The 13,922-nt window shown below is 53.1% G+C and overlaps 1 protein-coding gene across 1 annotated transcript in view; it reads left to right on the forward strand.

The window, feature by feature from the left end:
• The window catches only part of PRKAR1B (protein kinase cAMP-dependent type I regulatory subunit beta), a 143,173-nt gene extending 132,577 nt beyond the window's left edge, over window positions 1-10,596 (forward strand). The window contains exons 9-10 of the mRNA XM_004385935.2: window positions 9,664-9,745; window positions 10,424-10,596. Coding sequence (XP_004385992.1) covers window positions 9,664-9,745; window positions 10,424-10,596 — 255 coding nt within the window. The remainder of the gene's footprint in view (window positions 1-9,663; window positions 9,746-10,423) is intronic.
• Window positions 10,597-13,922: the final 3,326 nt, after the last annotated feature.

Consider the following 13,922-nt stretch of genomic DNA (forward strand, 5'->3'; position numbering starts at 1 on the left):
CCCCAACCCCAACCCCAGCCCCAGCCCCAGCCCCAGCCCTTCTGGGCTGAACTGGAATAAATGTGCTAGGAGCAGCCCTCTGCATTCAGCCGTCAGCCTGCCCTGGGCCAACTCTGTCCTAGCCCTCAGACCTCTCCACGGGTGATTTTTACAGGCTGGAGACCTCCCCACGGGCTCCTCCCTGGGCCAGGCTGTGGTTTTGCTGGGTGTCCTCAGTATGCAGCACAGTGGCTGGTCCATGTTGGTGAGTGTTTACTGGCTTGTTAGCCTGAGTTTCTCTTGAAGAGCAATGTCAGGGTTCCCGGAATGTTTGAGTTTACCCAAGTCCAGCCACCCACTTGGTGCTTGAATGCCTCCCCAACACCTCACTGGTGGGCCCCCCTTTACTCCCTGGACCCCCCACCCCAGGGTCAGCACTCGTGCCCAGACCCGCCAGCTGGGGCCTGGGTGGCTCTGACGGATTTGATCCACGGAGCCTGACTCAGGTCAGCCTGGCTCCCTCGGGTGGGGCTCTGACCCTTGAGGTCCAGGGAGGGTATGTGTCCTTTCAAGCCCACCTCCTGCAAGTGAAGCTTCTCTAGGGCCTTTGCACAACAGGTCTCCCTTGGCGCACACCTTGGCTACCCTTTCCCAGCAGGTGGGACTTGGCCAGCCTCAGAGATAACCCTGGGATGAGCAGGCAGCTCTGGGAGCAGGTGGGAGTATCCCAGCACCACTCAGCCGGGCTTTGGCATCTGATCGCCCAAAAGAGAGACGCCATATTGGTTTGAGGGTGGATGAGTCAATTTCTCAAGTGAGCACGGTGCCTCCTGCTTTGCCTTTAAATGAAGTGCACTTTCATATGAATCAGGGTGTGCTCACAGTGTCCTGACGTAGCTCCGGAGGCCATCGGTTGCAGAAGTCAGCTTGCTGGGGGCTGAGCAGGCCTGGGCGCAAGCACATCTGCATTTCAAGACAAGGGCGTTTAAAAAAAAAAAATTAAAAACAACTATATGATTAAAAAGGAGCCCTGGTGGTGCAGTGGTTAAAGAAATTGACTGCTAACCGAAAGGTCGGCTGTTCAAAACCAGCACCAGCTCTTCGAGAGAAAGACGTGGCGGTCCTGGGGCTCCATAGAGATTTACAGCCTTGGAAACCCTCTGGGGTTGCTATGAATTGGAATTGACTCGATGGCAGTGAGTTTGGCTTGGTTTATATGATTAAAATGTTGCTGGTTGTTACTGAGACCAGTGGCACAGAGATGTCTCAAGAAAAGGTGAATAATACTCCTCTCCCCTAAAGATTACAGCCTAGGAAACCCTATGGGGCAGTTCTACTCTGTCGCATGGAGTTGCCATGAGTCGGAATCCATTGGATGACACCTAACAACGACAGTTTGTGTGTGTTCCTCTGACAAGTGCTTTTGCCTTGATATTTTCTTTATAATTTTTTTCTTTTGTTAATGTTAGGAGTATTATAAAAAGTTTACCCTGCCCCCTAAAAAAGTGTTAAAAAGCATTGTCTTCCCAACCCCCCCGCCCCACCGAGCCCACCAAAGAGGCCAAACAAAACAGCTTGCTGTGTGTCTTGTCTCCAGACATTCCCAGATCCTGTTTCCCCCCTCAGACCTCACAGCCCATGGGCAGGCGTTCCCAGACGGACAGATGTGGAATGTGGCTGTAGATTCCAAGGCCATGGATTATCCCGGTTGAGAGTCCTGGCACCGGCGTGAGCAGCGTTAAGCACCATGTGGAGACAGTGGCCCTCGGGACGGATGTTTTGGCCCTGAAAATCCTGACAGATGTGCCGGTCTGAACAAATCAGTCTTCAGTGGTGCCAAACCACCCCACTGGCCGTCCACCAACCAGGACTGGGCTGGCCCAAGGACGGCAGGAGGGCTTGGTCACCCGTCGTGACAGATGGCTTGTGTAGTTCCCATGGCTTGGGGAGGAAAGCCCCTCTGCTCTCCCCTCCCAGGCATGTGATGCGAGTGTGATGGGTCCTGGGCTCTCTGGAAAAGCTTCCTTCTGGAAGGCGCGCCCCCGGTTAGCTGGGCTCCGGGTATTGAACAATGGGCCCAGGGAGGAAGTTGACCTCCTGCGTTCTAAATTTGGCGACGTGTGGCTCTCTGATTCAGTCTTGCAGCTATGGCTGCCCCTCCCCGGATTGGCTGTTTGATGAGACTCACAAAACACTCCTGATATGGGAGGCTTTCCGTGGAGCCACTGTCATTGTGAGCCGGGCATTAGGTCACCAGAACCTCGAGTCCCTCAGCCCTGAGCTGGGCGATTCAGCCACACTACCCAGGACAAGGGCAGGAGAGGGCTGAGCGCAGGGAGGCCTGGCTGAGGGGCACTGGGAAACTCAGGGGAGTCTGTGGCCCTCTTGTGAGGGTCCTGGGCAGAGACTATTTGGATCTAAGGATCCAGAAGGGTAACTCCTGATGAGCACCTGTTTTGTAAGACATGCATAGCATTGGGAGGCAAGGCATGGGGCTGTCATTTGGGATTTCAGGTGGTCAAGCTCTTGTTTCATTCTGCTAATAAAGGTGGTGGTAATGATGACAATGATGGTGGTGATGATAGTGCTGAGAGTGATGGTGACGGTGATGGTGATGGTGATGATGATGGTGATGGTGATGATGGTGGTGATGGTGATGATGGTGGTGATGGTGATGGTGATGATGGTGGTGATGGTGATGATGGTGGTGATGGTGATGATGGTGGTGATGGTGATGATGGTATTGGTGGTGATGATGATGTTGTTGCTGCTGTTGTGTGCCATCAAGTCAATTCCGACTCATAGCAACCCTATGGGACAGAGTAGAACTGTCCCATAGGGTTTCCAGGGCTGTTATCTTCACAGAAGCAGATTGCCATCTCTTTCTCCCTTGGAGCCGCTGGTGGATTCAAACCACCACCTTTCGGTTAGCAGCCCAGCGCTTAACCACTGTGCCACCAGGGCTCCTGAAGATGGTGATAGCTAAGTTATTGAGGTCTCTCTATGTGCATAGCATTTACATATTTAACTCATTTAATCCTTCCAAGTCTCAGAGGTAGTGACTATCATTATCCCTGTTTTACAGATGAGCAAACAGGCACTAAGAGGGAAATACCAGGAGTTCAGACCATGCCACCCCTGTAATAATCACAAATGTTGTGCAGCTTTAAAGCCCTTGCCAGTGAGTCTCCATAGAGCCTGATGAAGCCGGGATAGTTATTTTATTTTACAGTGGGAAAACTGAGACTCGGAAAGGTAACTCGTCCAGGACCACACAGTGGTGCCAGGGTTAAATCCCAGCCTCCCAACTCTGAGGTGGAAACTCCAGGCCCTTGTGGTGCCCTCACGGCGCAAATGAAGCTGCAGATTATTCGACAGGCTCTCAGGGAATGGTCCACTCACTTTATTGTCCTGCTTGAGTTCTTCAGAAACTCCCCACAATGACTAGACTACTTGTAAACAGCGATCCAGGTGAAATAAAAGTAAATTAATTTGTTGGCCACCAGTGGCTCCTCTAACCTCTGTCTGGCCTCTCTGCTCAGAGGTGGCTGCTTGTGGCTGTCTTCAGTCTATTTATAGGCTTCTCCAGACACAGGGCAGAGGGAGGGTGACATCAGAGAAGTTGAATGGCCCGACATGGCCTTGGGGGCCTGGGGGCTGGAAACAGTGTACCTAAACTCTGAAGGGGAATGGGGGCAGTGTACCCCACTCTGAAGAAGAATGGGGGCAGTGTACCCCAACTCTTAAGGGGAATGGGAGCAGTGTATCCCAACCCTGAAAGGGAATGGGCATGGTGTACCCCAAATCTGAAGGGGAATGGGGCAGTGTACCCCACTCTGAAGGAGAATGGGGCAGTGTACCCCAACTCTAAAGGGGATAGGAGCAGTGCAACCCACTTCTGAAAGGGAACGGGCTGTGTACCACAAATCTGAAGGGAAATGGGAGGAGAGCACCCTAACTCTCAAGAGCATGGGGGGCAGTGGTTTTTTGGTGCAACCATCACCTCTATTTCCAAAACGTTTTCATCACCCCAAAAAGAAACCCTTAAGCAACAACTCCCCATTTCCCCCCTCCCCCAGCCACTGGTAACCTCTAATAGGCTTTCTGTCTCTGCATTTGCCCGTTCTAGAGATTTCCTATAAGTGGGATCATACAGTATTTGCCCTTTTGTGTCTGGCGTCTTTCACTCAGCCTGATGTTTTCAAGGTCCATCCATGTCATAGCCTGGATCAGGACTTCATTCTTCCTCATGGCTGAGTAATAGTCCATTGTATGGATGGACCACATTGTGTTTATCCATCATCTGTTATGGACACTTGGGTTGTGTCCACCTTTCGGCTGTTGTGAATAATGGATAGCAGCATTCTGAGACAGGCCACGCTGTCTTTGGGTTGCTTTTTGTGGGAGCCTCTGTTCGACTTTTATTTTTAGTTTTGTAACAGCTCCATTGAGGTATAATTGATGTATTATAATCTGTACGTATTTAAAATGTATAACTGTATACGTTTTAACAAATGTGTACACTTGTGAAAATACTATCATAATTAATCTCTAGTTGTAACTAAGAACATTTGTGGAGGTGGGACTACATGTGAAGTAATAGATGCTTATTGTGGAAAAGTGCAGAAATGCACAAAGAAGAAACAAAAGGCACCATCATTCCACCATCCAGAGAGCCACTGGTTCCTGCAGGCACTTTTGAGGGCAGATGGCAGCAGGAGGGGGCCCACCGACACCCCTCTCCCAGGATTCGGTCGTGCCCACCTGCACCCGTGCTTGGCGGGTCATCCATTTCCCAGCTACTTTCATGTCGGGTGACAGACATTTCCTGGCTTCAGAGAACATGGAGATAATAACTAGGTTTGCAGAAAGGAAGAATCCCGAAAATGCAGGCTTTTTGTTGGCTTTTTTTTTTTTTTTCTCTTCCTGATTTTTATTGCCTTGTGCTGGTGTGCAGGCAGGAGGGGCCGTCCCGGCGCTGACCCCTGCCCCAGGCTGGTGCAGACAGGCCTCCCTGAAGCTGGGCACGGGACCCACGTTAGCGCCGCTGTTTTCCCACAGAAGGTACCGAGTCGTGCCTCCACCGAGGCCCCAGCTGGGTGGATGATTCACTAGAAGTTGGCATGAAAACCAACCTGTGCCCGGTCACTGACTGAGTGTGTTTGTGCAGTTGTTACAGGACAGTTTGCAGCCCGGAGTGTGTGACTTTTACATGCACACCACTCATGGCTGCTGTGAGCAGGGAGGCAGAGCGGAGGAATGTTGTCAGATAAATGGCTCGGGCACTTAAAACAAACAAGTGAAAAATGCAGCTGGTCCCCAAAACATTGGAATACGCACTTAGCTGAGGAGCTCACAGAGAAATCATCCGTGTTAGGGAGCAGAACATGAATTTGGATGGAGGGGAGTTCAGTGAGAGTCTTAAAATTGTTTCCACTGGGAGAAAGCAGTTTTTGTTGCAATGATTGCTTTCATTAAAAAAAAAAAAATTTATTGTGGTAAAATATACATAACACGAGATTTGTCATTTTGTCCATTTTTAAGTGTACAATTCATCATGTCGTGCAGCCATTACCACTATCTGTTTCCAAAAGTTTTTCATCACCCCGAACAGAAACTCGGTAACCCTAAGCAATACTCCGCTTTCCCCCGCCTCTCCCAACCCGTGGTAACAGCTAATAAACTGTCTGTCTCTATGCATTTGCCTATTCTAGATATTTCCTGTAAGTGGGATCATACAGTATTTGTCCTTTTGTGTCTATGTCCCTCAGCATGTTCTTTTCGAGGTTCCTCTGTGTGGTAGCATGCATCAGAACTTCATTTCTCTTTATGGCTGAATGAAACTCCCTTGTATGGATGAACCACACTGTGTTTATCCATTATCTGTTGATAGACACTTGGGTTGTGTCCACCTTTTGGCTATTGTGAATAGTGCTGCTATGAACATTGGTGCACACAGATCTGTTTGAGTTCCTGCTTTCAATTCTTTTGAGTGTATGCCTAGGAGTGAAATTGCTGGGGCAATGATTTTTTTTTTTTTCCTTAACTTTTAAAAATGTACCCACAAGGCTCAATTTTTCAGAAGAAATCAACTTTTCAATTTTGTATTTGATTTTGATTTTGTAGAAACTCAAAAAAAAAAAAAAAAAAACTGTAAGAAAACCAGGTCATCTTTAACCCTACCTTGCTAGAGACAACTTCTGCTCACATCTTATTGTGTGTCCTTCCAGGTTGTCTTCTATGGTATGTGACCTGGTTTATTTTTAGAGATGAGTTAGAATCAATAAGTGAGAAATTTGGGGAATATGATCTAGAGTTTTGGAAAATGTTTTTCGGCCTGAAACTCCAGACTCATAAACCTCCTGAGAATGTCGGTGCTGCTTCCAGGATAGTCTGGGAGCTCCAGGTGCATGAAAAAATGATTTCCAGGATGTCAGTGGTCAGAGGGATGTTGGTGGACTTGGAGTTGGGGTGGCCCTGGGAAGCTGAGAGCACGTGGTGGTCGTGCCTGTTGTCCATGTGGCGTGGACACTTTGCTTTGCTAGCGTGGAGTCTGGTTATCCCTCTGTCGCTCTTCTCCCCCACCATCCTCTTGCTTCTATCCACAGATGGACGACTCGTGTGGATGTATGACAGACAGAGCTGTCACTGCACAGGGACTGTCACTGCCCTGCCTTTGCCATCCACTCTGGGTGGTACATTAGTTGGGATAAGAGATCGAGCCGCTGTAACAAGCATCCCACGGCCATGAGGCTTAGAGGTGGAAGAATTTTCTTCTAGAAATGTTGTTGGGGAGTATCTTAGTGTCCTGGCATTGCTGTAACAAAATGCACAAAGTGGTGGCTTTAAAGAACAGAAATTTATGGTCTCACAGTTCTGGAGGCTGGGAGTCTAAATCAGGGTGTCAGTTGTGTTGATTCCTTCTGAGACTCTGAGGAAGAATCTGCTCCATGCCTCTCTCCCAGCTTCTGGTGGCTCCCGGCAATCCTTGGCGTTCCTTTGCTGCTTGTAGATGCATCTTCACATGGTGTCTTCCCCCTGTATGACTCTGTCTCCCTGTCTGTTCTCCCCTTTTATAAGACACCACTCAGAAGAGATTAGGACCCACCTTGCTCCGTTATGACCTTGTTAAATTGAAAGAAAAACCCTATTTCCAAACAAGTTCACATTCACAGGTACAGAAGTTAGGATTTCAACATATCATTTTGGGGACACAATTCAGCCCCCAACGGTGAGTATTCCAGGTTGGTGGGTGGCTCCGTTCCACGTGGCCCTTTCATCTTGTGGCTCTGCCATACCTCAGGGTCTTGTAGACGTCAAGTGGTTGGGCTGGGCTGGCACCACTTGGGTTCCAGCAGTGGGGTGGGGAAGGGAGCAGGGCCCATTGGGGAGGACTTGGTCACATGACCACACCTGTCCACAAGGGAGGCCTGGGTATGTGTCGAAAGTTGAATAATGAAAAAGGAGGACAGAAGAAGTATTGATGTGTTTGAACTGTGGTGGTGTCTGAGAATATTGAACGTACCGTCTACTGCCAGAAGAACAAACACATCAGTCTTAGAAGAAATACAGCTAGAATGCTCCTTAGAAGAAAGAATGGCAGACTTCAGCTTGTTTACTTTGGACACATCATCCCGATCACTAAAAAAAGGACATCATGGTTGGTAAAGTGGAAGGTCAGCAAAAATGAGGGAAACCCTCAATGAGATGAATTGACACAGTAGCCACAACAATGGATTTAAACATACCAAAGATCATGAAGATGGTGCCAGACTGGGCAGCATTTTGTTCTGTGCAATTCCATCTCACCAAGCATCTCCCTTGCCCCTGTTGGCCCTCTACTTCACCAAACATGATGTCCTGCTCCAGTAATTGATCCCTCCTGATGACGTGTCCAAAGTAAGTGAGTTGGACAATGTTCTGTTGTGATCCATAGGGTTTTCATTGGCTAATTTTCAGAACTACATCACCAGGCCTTTCTTCCTAGTCTGTCTTAGTCTGGAAGCTCTGCTGAAACCTGTCCACCATGGGTGACTCTGCTGGTATTTGAAATACGGTGGCATAGCTTCCAGCATCACAGCAACATGTAAGCTAGACGAGGGGCTGAGACTGTGAAGGAGAGACTTTCAGTTTCCTTCCTGGGGTGATAAGAGGGTCAAACGACCCCAGTTGGAAAAGGGAAGTTGTTACATGTGGGAATGAAAGGCAGGTACTGTATATACTTGATAAGTAAGAAGGTGCAAGTGTAAAGGCCATTAAGTGGCTGCAATGGGGCATCAAAACAAATCATAATCCTGTAGCAGCACTTGTGTACTGCAGGCTGGCTCTGCTCCTGACCGCGTGGTGAACCCCCTGGGACTTTTTTGTTTGGATTCTCACAACAGCAGCAATTTAAAGGAGAGGAAAGTGTCCCCAGGCTCGGTGATCATGAGGCCTGAGGCTGCAGGCGCCTGGCAGGCTAAGGCTCCTTGTCCCACCCTTGTGCGGTGGTGGTGGCGGCGCTTGGGGTGGGGAGACGGCTTGCTGCCACACGGCCCAGCCATCCATCAGTGCAGATTCATAAACCCATGCAGGCCTGGAGCCGGTGGCCCAGCAGGGCCTGGGCAGGCCCAGCTGTCAGGGGCTGCCTGGTGGTCCCAGTGCGGTGGGCACAGAGGGTCTTCTGACAGTCTGGGGAGTTACACATTAACCTGGAGCTGGCTGGTCGAATGATCCAGGTGAACCAAGCCCACCCTGGAATTAAGTGTTGGTGTACCCTGTGAGTGGCTCTGAAGGGGTGTGGGAGTGTGTGTGCAGGGGGAGGCTTGGTGGCTGTCCTGGCGCAGCTGTCCCAGGGGCTGCCGTGGGCGTGGGGTACCAGGGCCCCATTCATAGAGGAGGGGTTCAGAGCATGACACCCGACAGCCCCCTGCCCCACTCTACATGACATCCCATGGCCCCTCTGACACCTGGGATCCCTTCTGCACTCTCTCCATGATACCCCATGGCCCCTGACCCCCAGGGCCCCCTTGTGGGACAAGTGGAATATGGGGGACATTTCTACCACCCCAACAGCAGGGAGGGGGGGTCCCTGGCTGACTCTTTAATGTGTAACATATTCCGCAGGTGGTGAAGGCTCCGAGTCTCCCTGTTGTTCAGCCCACAGCCTCTGTGTTAGTGTGTTAATCATTGAGCCAGGCTTGTCTGCAGACCCCTCCCCGTTTGAGGGGGGAGCTGTGACTCTGAGCACATGCCCTTGCAGCCCCGAGCCCCCGGGCAGCTGGGCGCGATCCAGTCCTTGAGAGGGAATTCAAGGTCAGCGCAAAGCTGCATCGCCCGAGGCACACGTGGACCCCAGGGAGGGGCATGTCCAGGGCGCCCAGGAAAGGGGTGCAGGGAAACCCCCTGGGTAGGGGTGCACGTGGACCCTGGGAAGGGGTGCATCCAGGGCACCCCGGACGTCTCCCTGCCCGGGGGCCGCACACGGGGTTCCTCCATGCCTCTCCTGACCAGTGTCCACATATCTTCAAGGACAGACATAGGGCCACCTCCACCCCAGGACCCCATGGGTATGTCATGGAGAATTGGATCCAGCAGGGTGGTGGGTAGAGGGGCAGCAGATGGAGGGGCAGCTGGTGGAGGAGCCCCTCGAGGGTCCCTCTGCTCTGCCTGGTGGATTCTCACCTTTCCCCCTCATCTCCACAGGGCACAGCATCCGTGCTCCAGCGCCGGTCCCCCAACGAGGAGTACATGGAGGTGGGGCGGCTCGGGCCCTCCGACTACTTCGGTAAGTGGGCATGTTTTCAGAAGACACATTTGAACCTCAGAACCAACTCTGTGCACCCTTTCCCCATGCACTGCTCAGCCCTGGGAGCTGCCCTGAGGTGGAGACCCCAGGGACAAGGCCTCCAGGGGCCAGGGCTGGGCAGAGGGAGAGGCCAAGCCCCAGTGAGGCTGCCACAGAGGCCTCAACCACCCGGAGCTCTTGCCTCTCAGCAAGCTTAGATTGCTGTGATGCACCTGGCCTGGGCACCCCGCATTGACCAGTCACCAGAGACGGGGCATAATCTGGGCTGCATAATCTGGAGAGAGATGCTGCCACCACCCCCATTCCCACAGCATGAGGATCTGGGCAGCACCCCAAAGTCCCCACTGCACTCATGGCACTGGACAGAGCCCAGGAGGACCGCAATCAAATCTAAATGTCAGATAAACAGCGAAGTTTTTAACTATATCCCAAATAGTGCATGGACTGTACTTATACTAAAAAAAAAAAAAGATTCATTGTTTACCTGAATTCAGATTTGACTGGGCATCACTCTGAGGTTGTTGTCTTTTCCCCTTCCATAAATCTGGCCACCCCACCTGCACGGACCCTTGAAGGGGAGCAGCTTCCAGGCCTCCTAGGGTGTATTTGCCTGGCCCTGTGCTTGGCCAGGCTGCTGACCGCCCCTTCTCTCCACAGGAGAGATTGCGTTGCTGCTGAACCGGCCCCGTGCGGCCACCGTGGTGGCCCGGGGGCCCCTCAAGTGCGTGAAGCTGGACCGGCCACGCTTTGAGCGTGTGCTGGGGCCCTGCTCCGAAATCCTCAAGAGGAACATCCAGCGCTACAACAGCTTCATCTCCCTCACCGTCTGAGCCCGCCGGCGGCCAGCCCGCTCCCTAACTGTCGTGTGGTGGCCGTCGTGTCTGCTGTGTATGCGCAGGAGGGCGCGGCAGGGGTGCAGCGGGCCGGGGGTGTGGTGGGCCGGGGGGCTGGCCTCCTGGTGGCAGGGGTCGTGCCCTCTCCCGGACTCACTTTTTGGAATAAAATGATCACCTTGTGCATTTTCAGAGATGCAAGGCAGGCAGACCAGGTCTGCCCAGGGCCCCAGGAAGTGACGGCCCTGCTTCCCCACCCACCGTTCTCCTCCTCATCATCATTGCCTCTCTGTCTCATCTCAGAGATTCCCAGTCCCCTCAGTCTTCTAGTGGGGCCCTCTCGGGAGGAGAATGGCTGAGTTGGCACTGACCCTTGTCTGGATGAGTTTGCCGGCCTCCTGGCTGTCTCTGAGGAAGATGAGGGTGGCCGCGGCGGCTCTCTAGCTCCTCTCTCCAGAGCTGGTTGGCACACTGTCCCTCTGCCCCTCGCCTGCCTCCCAGGCTCTGTGATGCCTATCCATCCCAAGCCAAGTGTCCCACGTGGCACAGAGTATGTCCAGCGGGGGCTGTCCCCAGTGGGAAGGTCAGGCTCAGAGCAAAGAATTGAGGTTGAAGAGGTGGGGAAGTTCAAGGATCCCCTCCCAAACATGCACCCTGCTCCTTGATCCTACCCCCCCGCCAAAGGAAGACCCTCTGGGTTGTTTAGTTCAGTGTCTTCCCTGACTGGCTGGGCAGGGGGAGAGCCTCCAGAATCAGGGTGCTGATGCCATTTCTGTTGCAACAAGACCCCCACAGGTAGCCCTCTTGCGCAGAGCATGGAAAGGTGTTTACATGGCTTCGAGGGTCTTGCCCTCACCTCTCACCATCTTAAAGCAGGTTGGGAACATGGACCAACTGACCTGTGGTCCTTTTACTGGGCCAAGATGCTCCGAAGGCAAAGGAAACATGTCTGAGTTTGGGACTCTCCAAGCCCAGTGGACCCTGTTCTAAATCAGCCTTCCCTAGGAGTCAGAGGGAGGTCTGGGTCCACTTCTCCCCAAAGCAGCTTCCTGGGGACCTTGTGAGGGAGAGGAGGGGTTTCCAAAATAGATCCTGGGTTAGGTTGTAAGAACCAGAGCCCCCTCCTCCCGCATTCTCTGCAGATGTGCCCACACTGGGCTATCAGCCCTGCCCCTCAGGGGCCTCATGCAGCCGTTATAAGAGCTCCCATCTCATTGTCAAACCAGCCTGGACCCCACGCATGAAATAGTTGACCAAACGAATTCTCCCCAAAATCTATCTGCAGTCCAGTAACAGTGCAAGTTCGATGGGCCTGAAGGGGCTTAGGCAAGTGCAGGGAGCTTCATAGAAGCTTCAGGGAGCCCAAAATCCAAACGAGATTATGCGATTGGCCCAATTTCGATGCCGCCTCTTCTGAGGTGGCTGTCTTCATCCGAGGGTCTGTCCTCGTCCAACGGGTGGCTGTCCGCGTCTCAGGGGGCTAGCCTCACCAGAGAGGGGTATGCCCTTGTCTGAGGGTCTCTCGTCGTCCAGGGGGCGTGTTGCAAAACATCCTCACTGGCCGTCACGAATCACACGTCACCCTGGCCCGTGCCCCTGCCCTGTCGCCCTCCCCAGCCCTGGCCCCGTCAGTGGCTGCCTCTGTGGGTGTTTCCGTGCCGTGTAAGCCCCGTCCCGTCCCGCGTGCTCCCCGGATGCTGCATGTCCTATTAAATGTGCAATGAACAAGCTTCTCTGACTGGGCAGCTTTTGTCCGGGCTCTGATCCATGAGGGTGGTGTTCTTGTTTACACTTGGCCTCCCCACCCTCCATAATTTTTTCGTTGCCAAGTGCACTGCGGGTCCTGGGTGGCTTTGGGTCTTCAAAGTGTTGGGGGCCACCTAGAAGGGAAATAACACCATTGCCCACTCAGTGACCAAGCCTTGATGGCACTAGGGGGCAGGCAGGGGGAGACAAAGGTGGGAACACATATGGATTTCCAACCTCTTGTTCCTGTTCTGGGGCAAGACCTCTGCCTGATGTTCAGGCCCCTCCAGGCATCTCCCAGGAGGCCCCCTTCCTCAGGTTGAGGCCTATGGGCTGATGTGACCGGCTGATGGTGGCCTGTAAGTCACCCAGAGGGAACTCTCTGTCTGATATCAGGGATCCTGAAGCAGAGGGCACCCCCAGCCCTGGCCTCCGGGACAGGCAGTGGGTTTCAGACAAATCCCCCAGCCAGCGTGGCCGGCAGGGCTGGGCCTTGCATTGGGGCTGAGAGAGACCCCAGAGATGGAGGCAGCCGCCCAGCCCATCCCAGGCGGGAGTCAGGCTTCGTGAGAATTCTGGGGCCGCCCCAGGAGATGGAGATGCCAACTCTCCAAAGGACAGTCTGCCCCGCTCTGGCCCAGGTGGAGCCACACCGACCGAGAAGGTTCCAGAGTTAGGGATGGCCCAGAGATGATCATGGCCTGCGGGGTCCCTGCTGCTGGGTCCAGGATGAGCACGAGACCTAGATGTGCCTCCCCTGATGATGTGGAAGAGGAAGCCAGAGACATGCCCCGTGAGGCCCTGCGTGGGGCTTGGGTTTTATCTGAAGGGCAGGGAAAAACCACTGGGGAGTCTGAGCAGAGGAGAGAATATCTGACTTGTGTCATAGAAGACCCTTCCTGTGGCCATGTGGGGAGGAGGAACACGGCCGTGGTAGAATCCTGCCATCCACACAGTAGACTTGGGTTCAATTCCCAGCCAATGAACCTCATGCGCAGCTACCACCTGTCTGTCAGTGGAGGCTTGCATGTTGCTGTGACACCAAACAGGTTTCAGCAGAGCTTCCAGACTAAGAAGAAAGGCCTAGCAATCGACTTCCAAAAATCAACCAAAAAGACCCTGTGGGTCACAGTGGTCAGATCCACAACTGAACATGGGGATGGAGCAGGACTAGGCAGTGTTTCGTTCTGTTGTGCATGGAGTCGCAGCAAGTTGGGGATAATTCCGCAGTAAGCAATGACGTGGAGAGGGTGTAGAGGCGGGGAGACGGGTGAGGAAGCTCCTACAGTCTCCCCAACCTGAGACAGTGCCTCAGACAAGGGTGGGGCAGAGAATAGGGGTGGGTCAGAGTGGGGGTGGGGTAGAGGGCAGGGGCTGGGTCTTCGTTCCCACCTAGGCCTGAGCAGCTGCCCCTCCGCTGCCCAGCCCCCTCCTTCCCAGGCCCTGTGGGCACCCCTCAGCCCTGCTCCCCCTCACACACACCCAGAGAGGAGCCCTGAAAGCCGGGCTCAAGTTACTCCACTTGCTGTGTGGACTCAGGCAAACCCTTTGATGTCTCTGGGCCCCCCTCCCCCTCT

The sequence above is a fragment of the Trichechus manatus genome, unplaced genomic scaffold (genome assembly GCF_000243295.1).
Source record: "Trichechus manatus latirostris isolate Lorelei unplaced genomic scaffold, TriManLat1.0 scaffold00151, whole genome shotgun sequence".
NCBI classification, from domain to species: Eukaryota; Metazoa; Chordata; class Mammalia; order Sirenia; family Trichechidae; genus Trichechus; species Trichechus manatus.